The following is an 11,937-nucleotide window of genomic DNA, read 5'->3' as shown; positions in this document are numbered from 1 at the left end:
CTCTGTGGTTCCCTGGCATTCATTAAGCGGTTTTATGTGAGTGATTGGAGCTGGTTTGAAAGAGGAGCCCAGTTCCTCTGCCCTGGGACCTCTCTAGTGGGGCTTTGACCTGTTCTTCCTCAACCCTTTAGTGGCTGAATTGGAACAAGAGAAGTCTCATTCCTAATACAAAATTGCTATTTTACTGTTCTTGGAAATTATCTTTATTGATGGTGATGATTTACTTTTGCCTCCTTGCTTTTATATTGCTTTCCTGCTGTGCTTTTGCTTGTTGCAGATGTCTCATCTCCCTGCAGCCAGGGGATTTGCCATATCTCATCTAGTGCCTCATTATTTACCTGCTGTACTGCATGATTCAATTAAGTGAAATTATTAACTGTTATTGTGGAAGGCTCTGGTTCTTTGGAGCAGATTCCTCTTGTGAATGGCCCTGCGTGGATTGGGAAGAGGCTGGTGGGGGGCTGTGTTGTGGGGTACAGGGGCACCAGGCAGGGAAAACATTGTGGGTGGCGCTTGCTGCTTCACTTGCCCAGAGAGAAATGGGTTAGTGCCAGCTGAAATTGTTTCTGTGCCTCTCCTGCAGCTCTGTGCAAATTAAGCCCCAAACCCTGACCTTCACCATCAGTGGGAAGGGGCATGAGCCACAGGTGACAGTCGTGTGCCCAAGTGCTCGCAGCAAGAGGGGAAATGCTGTGCTGCGCTTCAAGAGACTCCGGGTGGGGGATTCAGAGATGCTCTCCCTGGTCATCCATAACAATGGCATCGTACCTGTCAAGGTGAGAACCTGCTCAAGGAATGGTCTGATTTGGGAACAAATGCCTGTGGCACAGGGGAAGGGTCCCAGAAAACATGGCACACCTAAGAAGAGGTGTGAGAAATTAATTTTAAGCAAGTGACTGACATCCAAGAAGGGAGTTCTTGGGAATTTTCCATCCAGTCTTTCTTCTTTAAGTTAAACACAGGTGGAGTGGTGATGGAGTGTTTTCCCCCCTGTCTCTCGTCACCTTTTGTTCTCACGGTGATGTGTGATTTCCCAGTTCCATTAGATTGCATTTGATCCTAGTTTACTACATTTCAAGCAAACTTAGTTGTGGTTTAAATACAATCTGCTCATTACTTTCTGTCCCGTTTGGTTCTGTGTTAGTGGTATCCAGATGTCTCTGAAGACCCTTTTTTTCCTGGCTGGTTTGCCTTAACCTATTGTGCTAAGGGCTGTTTGTAGTGGGAGTGGTGCTGGGTTCCCCTGCGGGACCAGCAGCACTGCGGTGTCAGTCCCTGTGCCATCCTGTACTCACACCAGTATCACTGTGCTCTCTGTTCCCTTTTCTCAGTTTATGTTACACCTGGAGGATGAGCACGGAGCATTCTTCTTGAAAGGCAGGGGCTCCACACTCGAGAGATTCTACACTGAAGATGTGGAAGAGGACTGCGTTGGAAATGGTAAATTTATTAACCATGAAGCGTGATCATGCACAGAGGGAAAACATGTGCCCTGCTCTTGGCTTCTCTGAGCAGCAGCCAGATGTTAGACACAGTTTCTTTCCTTGGGCTCTCTGTCCCCCCAGCTTTTCTTGGGGACCTTTTGCAGGGTTTCCTCCTAGAAAGTTGTGAGAAGTTGTTCAGTTCTTCTAGACACGGTGGGTTGAGCTGTGGGGGACTGTCACTACCTCAGTGGACCCTCTGAGGTATTTGCTGCATTGGGAAGGTACCAGCTGGAACAGATGCAGCCCCTGAGCACACAAACAGCCAGCAGAAGCCAAAAGCACTCTCTGGCTCAGCTTTCCATATGGCTGGAACTGGCTGGAAGCAGATGGAATGACAGCTGGGCATCAACGTGAGGTTCAGCTGCTCTAAGTGCTGATGTGTCTGGAGGTGGCAGTCTCGTGAACATAGGAAGAGGGTTTGGAACCACTGGGGTAGAACCTGTGCTTAGAGGGCAGCTGGTTTCAACCTCTTCTTCCTCATATATCCTATGGAAGTATTTCCTCTGTAGAGCTGTATCACTTAACTCTGATTTCCATTGCTGTGCAGAGAGCAAGCCCCCAGAGAAGCCTTTCTTCCTTCTGCATCATGGGCAATCGACAAATATTGATGTCATTTTCAAACCCACCTTGACTCAACATCTGGAAGGGAAGATTTGTGTGTTACTGGAAGACATCTACTCTAAGAAGACCCTAATAGAGCTGGTGGGTGAAGGCCACAAGGATGAATTCACCCTTGATGGACTAGAGGAAGACACAGATGAGAGGAGAGCTAAGCGCAGTCTGAAGAAAGACATTATTGATGGTAAGAGAGGAGAGGCTGCCAAGGTGGAGCAAGGAAGAAGAAAGTATCTGATCAAGTGTGTCCTTTCTCTAGCCAGGCCTGGGCTGTCAGCCACGGGACTTGGTGGCCCATGGCTGTGGCAGCCATGCATGCAGAGCAGCATGTGCTGTGCTGCATGTCGCTGGCTTAGGGATGTGTCAGAGTGTTTCTCTGAAAGTGGTGGGATGGGGAGAGGCCTGGGGAACTCCCTCCCACGGGGAGGAAGGCTTGGAGCAAGGAAGCATTGAACATACAGCTGTCTGTGCACATGAAAGGGGCGGGTGGAGCTCCCTGCATACTGAGATCTCTTGCTCTCCTCCTTAACAGCTGTCAGATTGAATCACATCCAGTTTGGGGACTGTCCTGTCGGGAGGCCCTACCGCAGGACCTTCACCATCACCAACCATACCAGTACGAAGGTCATGCGCTTTGAGTGGGAGGCAGACGCCGCATTCCAGTTCTCCCCCAAGGTGAGCGTGGACTGCTCTCCCTTTCCCCATTGCTCAAGCCCTGCCCTGCTGTTCCTGGGCGCTGGCAGGGAGTCCTGACATAGCAGTGATAGCCACTTCCAGTGCCATCCATGTAGGAGATGCAGTCCCTGGCTTGGCTGGGCCAAGGCTGCCAGCCTTGCAGAAAAGGCTTCACGTTATGGGAGGTGGCACCTTCTGTTCACACTTTTGTCTATCAGAGTTCACATAAATCCACACCGAGGTGCAGATTCCTGGCACAGCACCTCACCACATCAGTCCCTTTTGCTGTCAGTCCTGCCCTTGGCAGTGCTTCCTTCCAGTTTGGTCTTGACTGCCTGATTCTCCCTAGATGGGACACCTCCATCCTGGCTATGCCAAGGACATCACAGTCACCTTGAAATCAGATGTCCCAGCCACCTTCAGGAGGCACCCTGTGAAATGTAAGGTGATCAAGACCAACTCTGAGCTACCACAAAGGATGGTTCAGGATTGGGAGGACCGAATGTGCATTGTCACAATGGAGGATACCACCAGGAAGGACATGTCAGCCAGCTGGCCTGAGAAAGAGAAGGTAAGGAGCAAAACAGCAAAAAGCCAACCTAGCTTTTACAAAAAGACCACCCTAACACTATCACTGCTGGCTGAGCAGCTCCTGCTTCCTCTGGACATTGGGCAGCCGTGGGGTTCAGCAGCAGTGCATTCTAGGGGAGATGCACAGTGACCAGATACAATCACACAAGAGCCTTTTGACAAGAGACCTTTAGCCACACACAAACTATCAGTCTGTGCCACAAGCACAAGTGTTGCAGCCCATGTTGAATGGGAGACAACGTTATATGATTTTATCCCATTTAATGGTGTTAGAAATCTCTTCATCTCATTAGGTGCCTTTTCACCAACGAGCAGTTAAGTCTCTTGCACTATGTCTCTTCTTTTGAAGTGGAGAGAAATACACTTCTGCTGCACATACTGGTGAACTCCGAGTTTTGTCTGCATGGATACCAGAGTATGGTTGTGGTCTCTGTATTGTGTGGGATATCTCATCATGGAGTAGCCCAGGCTCAGTATGACAGAATGGAGGAGTCTGGAGAAGGATCATCTCCAGAGACTCCTGCTTTTATTGTCATTATTACCAAACATACTCATCTTGGGTGAAAGTCCTGTCCGAGTATCTGGACCATTTTAAGGCCTCTAAACCATCCTCTTTTCTATCAGCACATCTGCAGTTGGAGACTTTGCTACTGAGATTTTTCACTTCCCAAAGTGCCCACTCCCAGCTCCCAGCAGTGTGGCTGTTGCTCCACACATGACATCTGGAGAGCACTTGCTCTTAAGACAAGAAGAAAAAGGCGCTTTCTAGAGGTCTTCAGTCCTGGGGTTCTCCATCCACAGAGCTCCAGCAGGCAAACTTAATCCTAATTGTGAGACCTGCTGGATTTGTAGGGGACCAGGAAAAAAGCCAGTCCCTCTTACAAGGTTGAAGTACAGGGACTGGAATGCAGCTATAGTCTCCATGGATATATTAACAGCTGTGGTAGTGACTGCTTTGATCAACAGGTAGGAACAACTACTGTAGCGGATCAGTCCCAGTCTTGTCATCTTTCCAGGAAAGTAAAAGTGAATGGTCCTTTCTAGTCCCTCTGTGAGGCTGATCTTGGGGGCCAAGAGATTCCCTTGTCAGCCTGACTTTCTGGGCTCTGCTCAGTGATTCTTCCCTCCTCTGTTTGCAGATGGTCCAGACAGCCCCAGAACCAGAACCGGCACCGGCTTACACTGTGGATGAGAGCATCCAGGAGGCCAAGGTGTACCTCAGTGCTGTTGTTGGCTACACCGAGTTCAAACGGAACCTGATAGTGGTTCAGCTCAAGGATACCTTGCCCAACCAGACAAGGAAAGACATGTGAGTGCTGGAGGCCAGCAGGGCCCTGTGAGCGGGAGCTGCCTTTGCCAGGGCTGAGCCAGTGCCCGCTTCCCCGAACTCTACCCCAGCCAAAACCAGCACAAGCCCATTTATGTGCATACAAAGCCAAGCAGGAGACGGTGGTCAGCAGAGGTTCAGTGCTGCCATATCTTTCTGCTGAGACCAGCCATGGGTTTGTTTTTACTGCATGTCACTTGTCCTCATCTGCTCAAGAATAAGTTTGCAGTCAAGCCAAGACCTAAAGTGCAGAGTAAGCCTCTTAGCTTCAATGTCCTGGGCACCGCGTTGGCCCTTTCCTCTTAAACTTCCAGACTTCGAAATACTTTTTGGGCCACCCAGGACAGCAGTCTGAGCATAGTAGAGGTGCCTGGAGAAGAAGATGGTCCTCAGCAGAAAGTGGTACCAGGTGTCCATCAGACAATGTTATTGCACTATTTGCTTTACATTTATTGGACTTGGTTTTTTTATTCCTCCTTCTTGCTTTTCAGTTTCAGGATACACAACACAGGAAATATAGCCCTGGAATACAGCTGGATGGAAGCTGCAGATAGTAAAGCAGTGAAGAAACCATACTCAACCACTCGGACGGGTAAGGGCATTTCACTTGGTGGCTGAGGGCCTGGGGAGCAGACCCTGCCACTTGACCCTGAATTGCTTTTGCATCCTTGTCCACACGTTCACTTTCATCAGCATCTTCCCAAGTGCAGCTGGAGATTTTTCTCCTTGTCCCCCTCTGCCTTTCAGCCCCTTCTGTTCTTGCTCTGCCCCTTCTGCTCTGCAAAGGAGCTGAGCCAGGCTCTGGGAAGAGCCACACGCTGGGTCAGGACTGGGAAAGGGGACATCAGGTCATCTCTTTGAGAAGTCTGAGGCTGGGAAAAACAATGGTGTAATGAGTGAGCTGCCCTGCAGCCACTGTCTGTGTGCAGTTCCCCACTCCAGGGCAAATGTAAAGTCACTGTCTAAAACCAACTCTTCTCATTTGGCACAGGAATGTGTGCTGCAGGCAGAGACCTTGCTCCCAGATGCTCTATTTCCTGCTGAAAGTACTCCGCTAGAGATGTTCCAAGTGCATTCCAGATCTCTTCCAGTTACCTGCAGCAGAAGGCAGATTTGCTGGGAACATAGGATTGGTCTTTGAAAGGTGTTCTCTTCTTCTCTGCAGGTCAGTTCCTCTCCTCCAATCCTCTGAGCCATCACAGAAAGCTGCTGCATCCTTTCTGGTGGCAGCAGGACCATCCTTTTGAGATGCATCCTTCTGGACTGCGGCAGCTTGCCAAGCAACAGCAGGATTCTGAGCAGCAGCAGCATCAGCAGCAGCAGGATTCTGAGCAGCAGCAGCATCAGCAGCATTATTCTCAGCAGCAGCCCAAGCAGAAGGACCACTCCAAGAAGCTACAGCGCTTCAAACAAAAACACCTCTATTTGCAGTGTGTTAGTTCCTCCCTGGAAATCTGCCCAGATGACATCAAAGACCTGCCACTGTTCTACATCAACCCCTGCCACGGCATCATCCCTCCTGGCCAAAAGCAGATCTTTCACATGCTGTTCTCCCCAAAGCACGCGGGGAAGTTTAGGACCAGCATACTCTTCAGGTGGGCAACGTCTACACACTTGCCCAGAACTCCCGCTTCGGATGGGTATCACTGAGTCACAGGGTGGCATGGGATGGAAAGGACCACAGTAGGTCATCTGGTCCCGCTTCCCTGCTCAAGCAGGGCCATCCCAGAGCACATGACACGGGGTTGTGTCCAGAGGGCTCTGGAATAATTCCAGTGAGGGACACTCCCTCACTGTTGCCTCTCTGGGCAACCTGTCACCTGCACAGGCGAGGAGTTCTTCCTCAGGTTCAAGTGGAATTTCCTGTTCAGATTCTGCCCATTGCCTCCTGTCCTATTGCTGGCCATCACCAAGCACAGCCTGGTTCATCCCTTAAGACCCTCCCTTCAGTCCCTCTGACTGGGATGGGGAGGTGGGCTTGGAGACAGCAGCCCCAGAGAGGCAGCAAAACACCCAGAGGAGCACAGAAAGATCATCATCTGGCCTTGCTAGGGAGACACTGTGAAAAGACACTCTATGAAACATTAAGCTCCTGGAGGGTTGCAAAATCTGTAACGAGAGATACGGGGACCAGCCAGTCCCTAGCTCTGCTTCCTTTTGGAACAAGCAAGGCCTGCTTCTCCACATGGAACCCCATGTGCTGTGGTTGGTCCCCAGGCACTTAGCTGGTCATGTTGCTGCCCTTGCACCTCTGCAGCCTCCCTGCAGCAAGTGCAGTTGTTTAATTTGCTGCTCACTGCTTGCACAGACAGAGGATGCAACACTGTGTGCAGTGCAAGGAGACAGAAAAGTGGCTGGCTGGAAATGTTCATCTGACTAATACCAGTCCCTTTCTTCCTAGGACTCATAAGCTGAAGCCAGCTCTGAAGAAGGTAGAGGTGATTGTGAAAGGCAGAGCCCAGGAGCAGGAGTGTCTTGATAAACCAAAATGCTCTGCGTTACGGCAGACAGACAAAGGCCAAGGACCCAAGAAGCAGGTGCACTGGAAACTAACACCTGAGTGACAGCGTTTGTGTTAGCTGCAGCATCCAGCAGGAGCCAGCAACATCGTGTCTTCTGCTGGCTTCTTCCACCCTTCACCAGAGACCTCTGCAGCTACCCTTGCAAGCTCCAGTGAACACCTTTATCCTATCTTTAATTACCTAAGTTAATTAACTAATTTTTAATTAAACAATTGGCAATAAATTGTTAATTGTCAGCTTGTCTTGCTTGGAAAGACAGGTTTCTGCGGGACCTCTCTGGAATGGAGAATGTGACCCCCTTCCCTCCACATTATTCTAACTTTGAAATTAAAAGGCTTTCCAGCAAAGATACGGGAAAAGGAGTAACAATTCTTTTCTAGGATGTCTAACCAGACAAACAAGCAGCAGCACTGGCAGCAACAACAAACAGAACCAGATACCCAACCACAGCCTTCGCTTGGCTGCAGGCACTTTCCCTGTGGTGTAGTTCCAGTCCCAGCCGGGCAGGGAAGGGAGGCAAATAATGAATGAAGCAATTTCTAGAGAAGTTTTAATTAAGCTACACCAAGGAATACGCTGAAGAAGTCGAGCGCTGTGTCATCAATTCTTAAACACTTATTGCTGTGAGGGAGTCTATAGAGTAGCTAAATAGTGACTGAACAGTGCTTGATTTGTTCAAAGAGAAAGAAGAAAGTGATGAGAATACACCCTAGTGAGGGAAGAGCCCTTAGACCCTTTCAAAATAGGCAAATAGATTACACTGAGTTTCCCAAACTCCAGAGATGGAAGTATCTTCTTGTAATAGCTGATCACCTCGCCCACTGGGTAGAAGGGTTTCCTACTTCAGCTGCAACTACCTCCAAAGTGGCTAAGATGCTATTAGAAGAAATAATTCCCAGACATGGGATCATTGAAAGAATGGACTAAGATAAGGGAACACATTTTACTTGTGCTGCATTAGATGTAAATTGGAAATTTCATACCCCATGGCACCCTCAATGCTCTGGATGTGTGGAGAGAATGAATGCTCTCCTTAAGAACCATATTATCAAATTAATGACTGAAACCAGATTAGCATTATTACAGCTCAGAACTGCTCCAAGAAAGGACAAAGGAGATTCTCCCTAAGAAATGTTACTTGGGTTACCTTATCTGGGAAGGGAGGAAGGGCTGAAACTAATGACTTGTATCTCAGAAATTATTTGCAGGCAATCACACTTTCTCTCACGGACTTCAAAAGAAAAGGGTTGTTACCCCAGGCATCACCTCCAGATTTTCACATACACCAGGTAGAACCTGGAGATTTGGTTCTAATAAAATCTTGGAAAGATGATACCTCAACACCTGCATGGGAAGATCCTTTTAAGGCACTTTTAACAACTCAAAGCAATTATCAGGACTGCAGAAAAGGAGTGGTCTCACACCTCTCAAGTCAAAGGACCAGTGGAACCTCCTCCCCAAACCTGGACAGTGGTACAAGGAAGTGACCCTTGAAAGTTAATCTTCAAAAGATAATTTAATAGTAAACAGTCAAGGGTAAGACTGGACTGACCTCTGCATTTGCCACCAGCGAGACTTTTGCTCCACTGTGGGCTGAATCGCTCGGGTGTTGAGCAGTGGGAATAGAAATCATACCAGACCTTGACAAAAGAGGAATAGAAAATGATGTTCCAAGACTCTGGAAATTGCTGGGTGGAGTGTCACGGCTTCTGTGCTTCACCTCTATATCCCTACAGCGTGCTGTTCTAGTGCACAGAACTTAGGAAGCAGGTATGGATGAGGAAGGTTATCTTTGTGGCCACAGTTACAATCTGAGCTTTGCTTCATCCGAGCAAGCGCGGATGGAACTGCTGATGGGAGGCACTGCATACAAGTATATCTACAGCTCACTTTACTTGAGTTGGAGGAGAACTACGGACAGCAACGTGAACTGACAAATCAGGAACTTTTAAATAGACTGAATGTAACACCTACCTAATAAAAGACCGATCGATCTTATTTGTAATTGCATCGCAAAAGCAGTCCGTTTATGCTGGTGTCCTGGTTTGAAAGACAGGTGTTTGCCAAGGAAAGCAGAAGCCTCCCTTTGAACTGAAAAATATGATCCTTCCTTCCTTCCTGCAGATTATGATGATTTTGAAATTAAGGGAGCTCTCAGACAAAGATATGGGGGTAGGAATAACAGTTCTTTACTAGTATATCTAACAAGACAAACAAGAACAACAACAGCTATGAAATTGCCCACAAACAGAACAGTAACTCAGTCCCAGTCCCTTTCTGGCTGCAGGCACCTTTTCCCTGAGCTGCAGTTCCCAGCTCTGGGGACGGGCAGGTCCCGCAGAGCTGCAGGAGGGCTGGGGGTGATGGCAGCGCTGTCCCAGGTGGGAGAGAGAGATGGAGAGAGAGCCCTCCGCTCACGGCGTCGGTCCCGATGCTCAGCAGAGTGCTGGATGGTGGCAGGTTACAGCGAGAAGGCAGCAGTGCAGGGTCCGACAGCAGTGAGGATGGCTCCCGCCGCTGGGAAGGCAGGAATGGGTCAGAGGCGGCGATCGTCCTTCTCGTCCAAACTCTGCTGGGGAAATGGGGCGAGCCAGAGCCTTCCGCTTCCTCTTCTGGCTGTTTGAATCTCGCAGGGTTTCCCTCTTCTCTCCCCTCCCCCTTGCCATCAGGGCCCAGCCAACAGGTATCTTAGCATGACAATGGGGAAAATTCCACAGAGGGAAAAGGGAAAGAACCAATCCCCAACAGCTGGCCAGACGGGATAATTAAATCAAGGGCTTCAGCAGAAAAGGAGAATAAAAGGAAAGGGTGGATTGTGAGGGATGAGGCGCTATTTTGCTGAAGCCAAAAGGTTATTAGGTTAAAGAATGAAAGTAGTTGATTCTATGTGTTGTTGTTTGGATTGTTTGGACTTGTTCTGTTTGGTTTGATCAGTGTTGCTGTGAACTGGGAGAGGGGTGGGGTTGAAGAAGGGACTAAAAAAGAAGTGGGATGAGAGGGGAGTGGACTGTAATTTGGCAGATGACACCAATCTGGGAGCATCTGTTGGAGGGTAGGAGGGCTCTGTGGAGGACCTGGACAGGCTGGATAGAGGGGCTGAATCCAAGAACATGAAGTTTAACAAGTCCAAGTGCTGAGTCCTGCATCACAGTAGCCTATGCCATTTACTCAAAAAATGACTTAGCTCCAGGTAGAAACTTCCTATCAGTGGCAAATCCAGCTTAATAATGGATTTGTTTACCTTCTCAAAGTGGAGCAAAGGCTCAAAGCAGTATCATGGTCATCTTAATGAAAATAGCCAGCCCTGCTTTCTGTTTAGAGTTACTGATAGCCCCTGTTCCTTTCCTGCTTCCATTAGAGAGGGAGAATTCAGAGAGTTCATCTCCCTTTAGCCTTTCAGAAGTGATAACAGACTTGCATTTCATTTTCCTGCAAATCCAACCCTGCCACAACAGGTAAGAGCTTGCGAGCCTTCCTCACCTCTTTGTCCTACTGCTACAACCCCTCCAGCCTAAAATACAACAAAAATCACCCAAACAAAAGGAAGGCTGTAAAAAAGACTTCACTCTGGAGCTAATTGCATTTCAGAAGAGTTTAATTTAATACACGTTTATGCAATTATACAATATAGGAAGCACAAGGGGTTTAAAACTGTAGGTATACAAGGGTACATCTTGACCTTTCCTGGATCTTTTACTTTTCCAACCTACAGAAGGTACACAAAAGAGTATTTATAAGGCAGCCTCCATTCATTAGATGCAAATAGCACACCTCTGTTGTCCCATCACAAGGCAAGGTGGGAAGACAAGCAACTAGATTTGCTTCAACAAACACCTGGCAAATGTTGCATATACAACAGATTACCTCTTCTCCATCAGTTACAGAAAATAACCCAGTAACATCCCTTCAAACCTCCAAAGCCATTCCCGCAGAAGTGCAGATCTGTCAATGTGTGTGTTCAGCAGCACTAGAGCACATGGCTGGCACGGTCACTAGACCAGGCAGCCTCGGTGGGACTCATCCTTTGGAATCCAGGGACCAAAGCCCGGAGGGGAGAAGTGTGGATTGTTGGCTCCCTATGGAAACCAAAGCCCACAGCAGCAGCTGAGGCCGTGAGGACGCTGCGCTGTGAGCAGGACTTGGGGGTGTCCTGGCCTATTTCAGCTCCCTCCCATCGTCCTCCCTCAGAGGAGCCGTGTGTGATTTACAGCTCATTATCAGAGCTCCACTTTGAAGCCTTAGCAAGCACTCCAACCCGAATATAAAAAAGGAAAAGAACATATCAAAATTTTAAGATTAAAACGGGGTGGGGGGGGGGGGGGGACGACAGGAAGGCACCAGTCTATAAAGATGAAACGGCAGCTGCATTCTTCTGTGGGAGGGCTGGGGACTCCCGAGGGAGAAAATGGGGCACGGCTCAGGTACCTTTGATCTGGCGGCGCGGTGGGCTCCAGGCAGACCCCGAGGAGAGGCGGGTCTGCGCTGCCGAGTGCTGCCCGCCGGGATAAGGGACAGGATCACCAGGATGAGGGACAGGATCCCCTGGCTGAGGGAAAGGATCCCCGGACTGAGGGGCAGCGGCAGCCCCGCGGAGGGGATCTGAGGGCGGCGCCCGGCCCGGCCCCTCAGGATCCGCCGCAGCCGCTGCGCCGCCCGAGCGCCTCAGGGCGCGGCCACCCTCGGACTCGGGACCGCACTGAGCCTTCCCCTCAGCCCGGCGGGA

General features: G+C 49.3%; 1 protein-coding gene across 1 annotated transcript in view; it reads left to right on the top strand.

Annotated features, from left to right (window-relative positions):
* LOC134048155 (hydrocephalus-inducing protein homolog) overlaps positions 1 to 7,256 on the top strand; it is a 75,410-nt gene extending 68,154 nt beyond the window's left edge. Inside the window, exons 58-66 of the mRNA XM_062499755.1 lie at positions 584 to 776; positions 1,332 to 1,440; positions 2,032 to 2,286; positions 2,632 to 2,774; positions 3,124 to 3,345; positions 4,505 to 4,674; positions 5,184 to 5,284; positions 6,155 to 6,287; positions 7,094 to 7,256. Of these exons, the coding sequence (XP_062355739.1) occupies positions 584 to 776; positions 1,332 to 1,440; positions 2,032 to 2,286; positions 2,632 to 2,774; positions 3,124 to 3,345; positions 4,505 to 4,674; positions 5,184 to 5,284; positions 6,155 to 6,287; positions 7,094 to 7,256 (1,489 nt within the window). The remainder of the gene's footprint in view (positions 1 to 583; positions 777 to 1,331; positions 1,441 to 2,031; positions 2,287 to 2,631; positions 2,775 to 3,123; positions 3,346 to 4,504; positions 4,675 to 5,183; positions 5,285 to 6,154; positions 6,288 to 7,093) is intronic.
* The last annotated feature ends 4,681 nt before the right edge of the window (positions 7,257 to 11,937 follow it).

This window comes from Cinclus cinclus, chromosome 11 (assembly GCF_963662255.1).
Source record: "Cinclus cinclus chromosome 11, bCinCin1.1, whole genome shotgun sequence".
NCBI classification, from domain to species: domain Eukaryota; kingdom Metazoa; phylum Chordata; class Aves; order Passeriformes; family Cinclidae; genus Cinclus; species Cinclus cinclus.
Note: the sequence above shows the minus strand (reverse complement) of the source record. Positions and strands in the feature narration are given on the sequence as shown.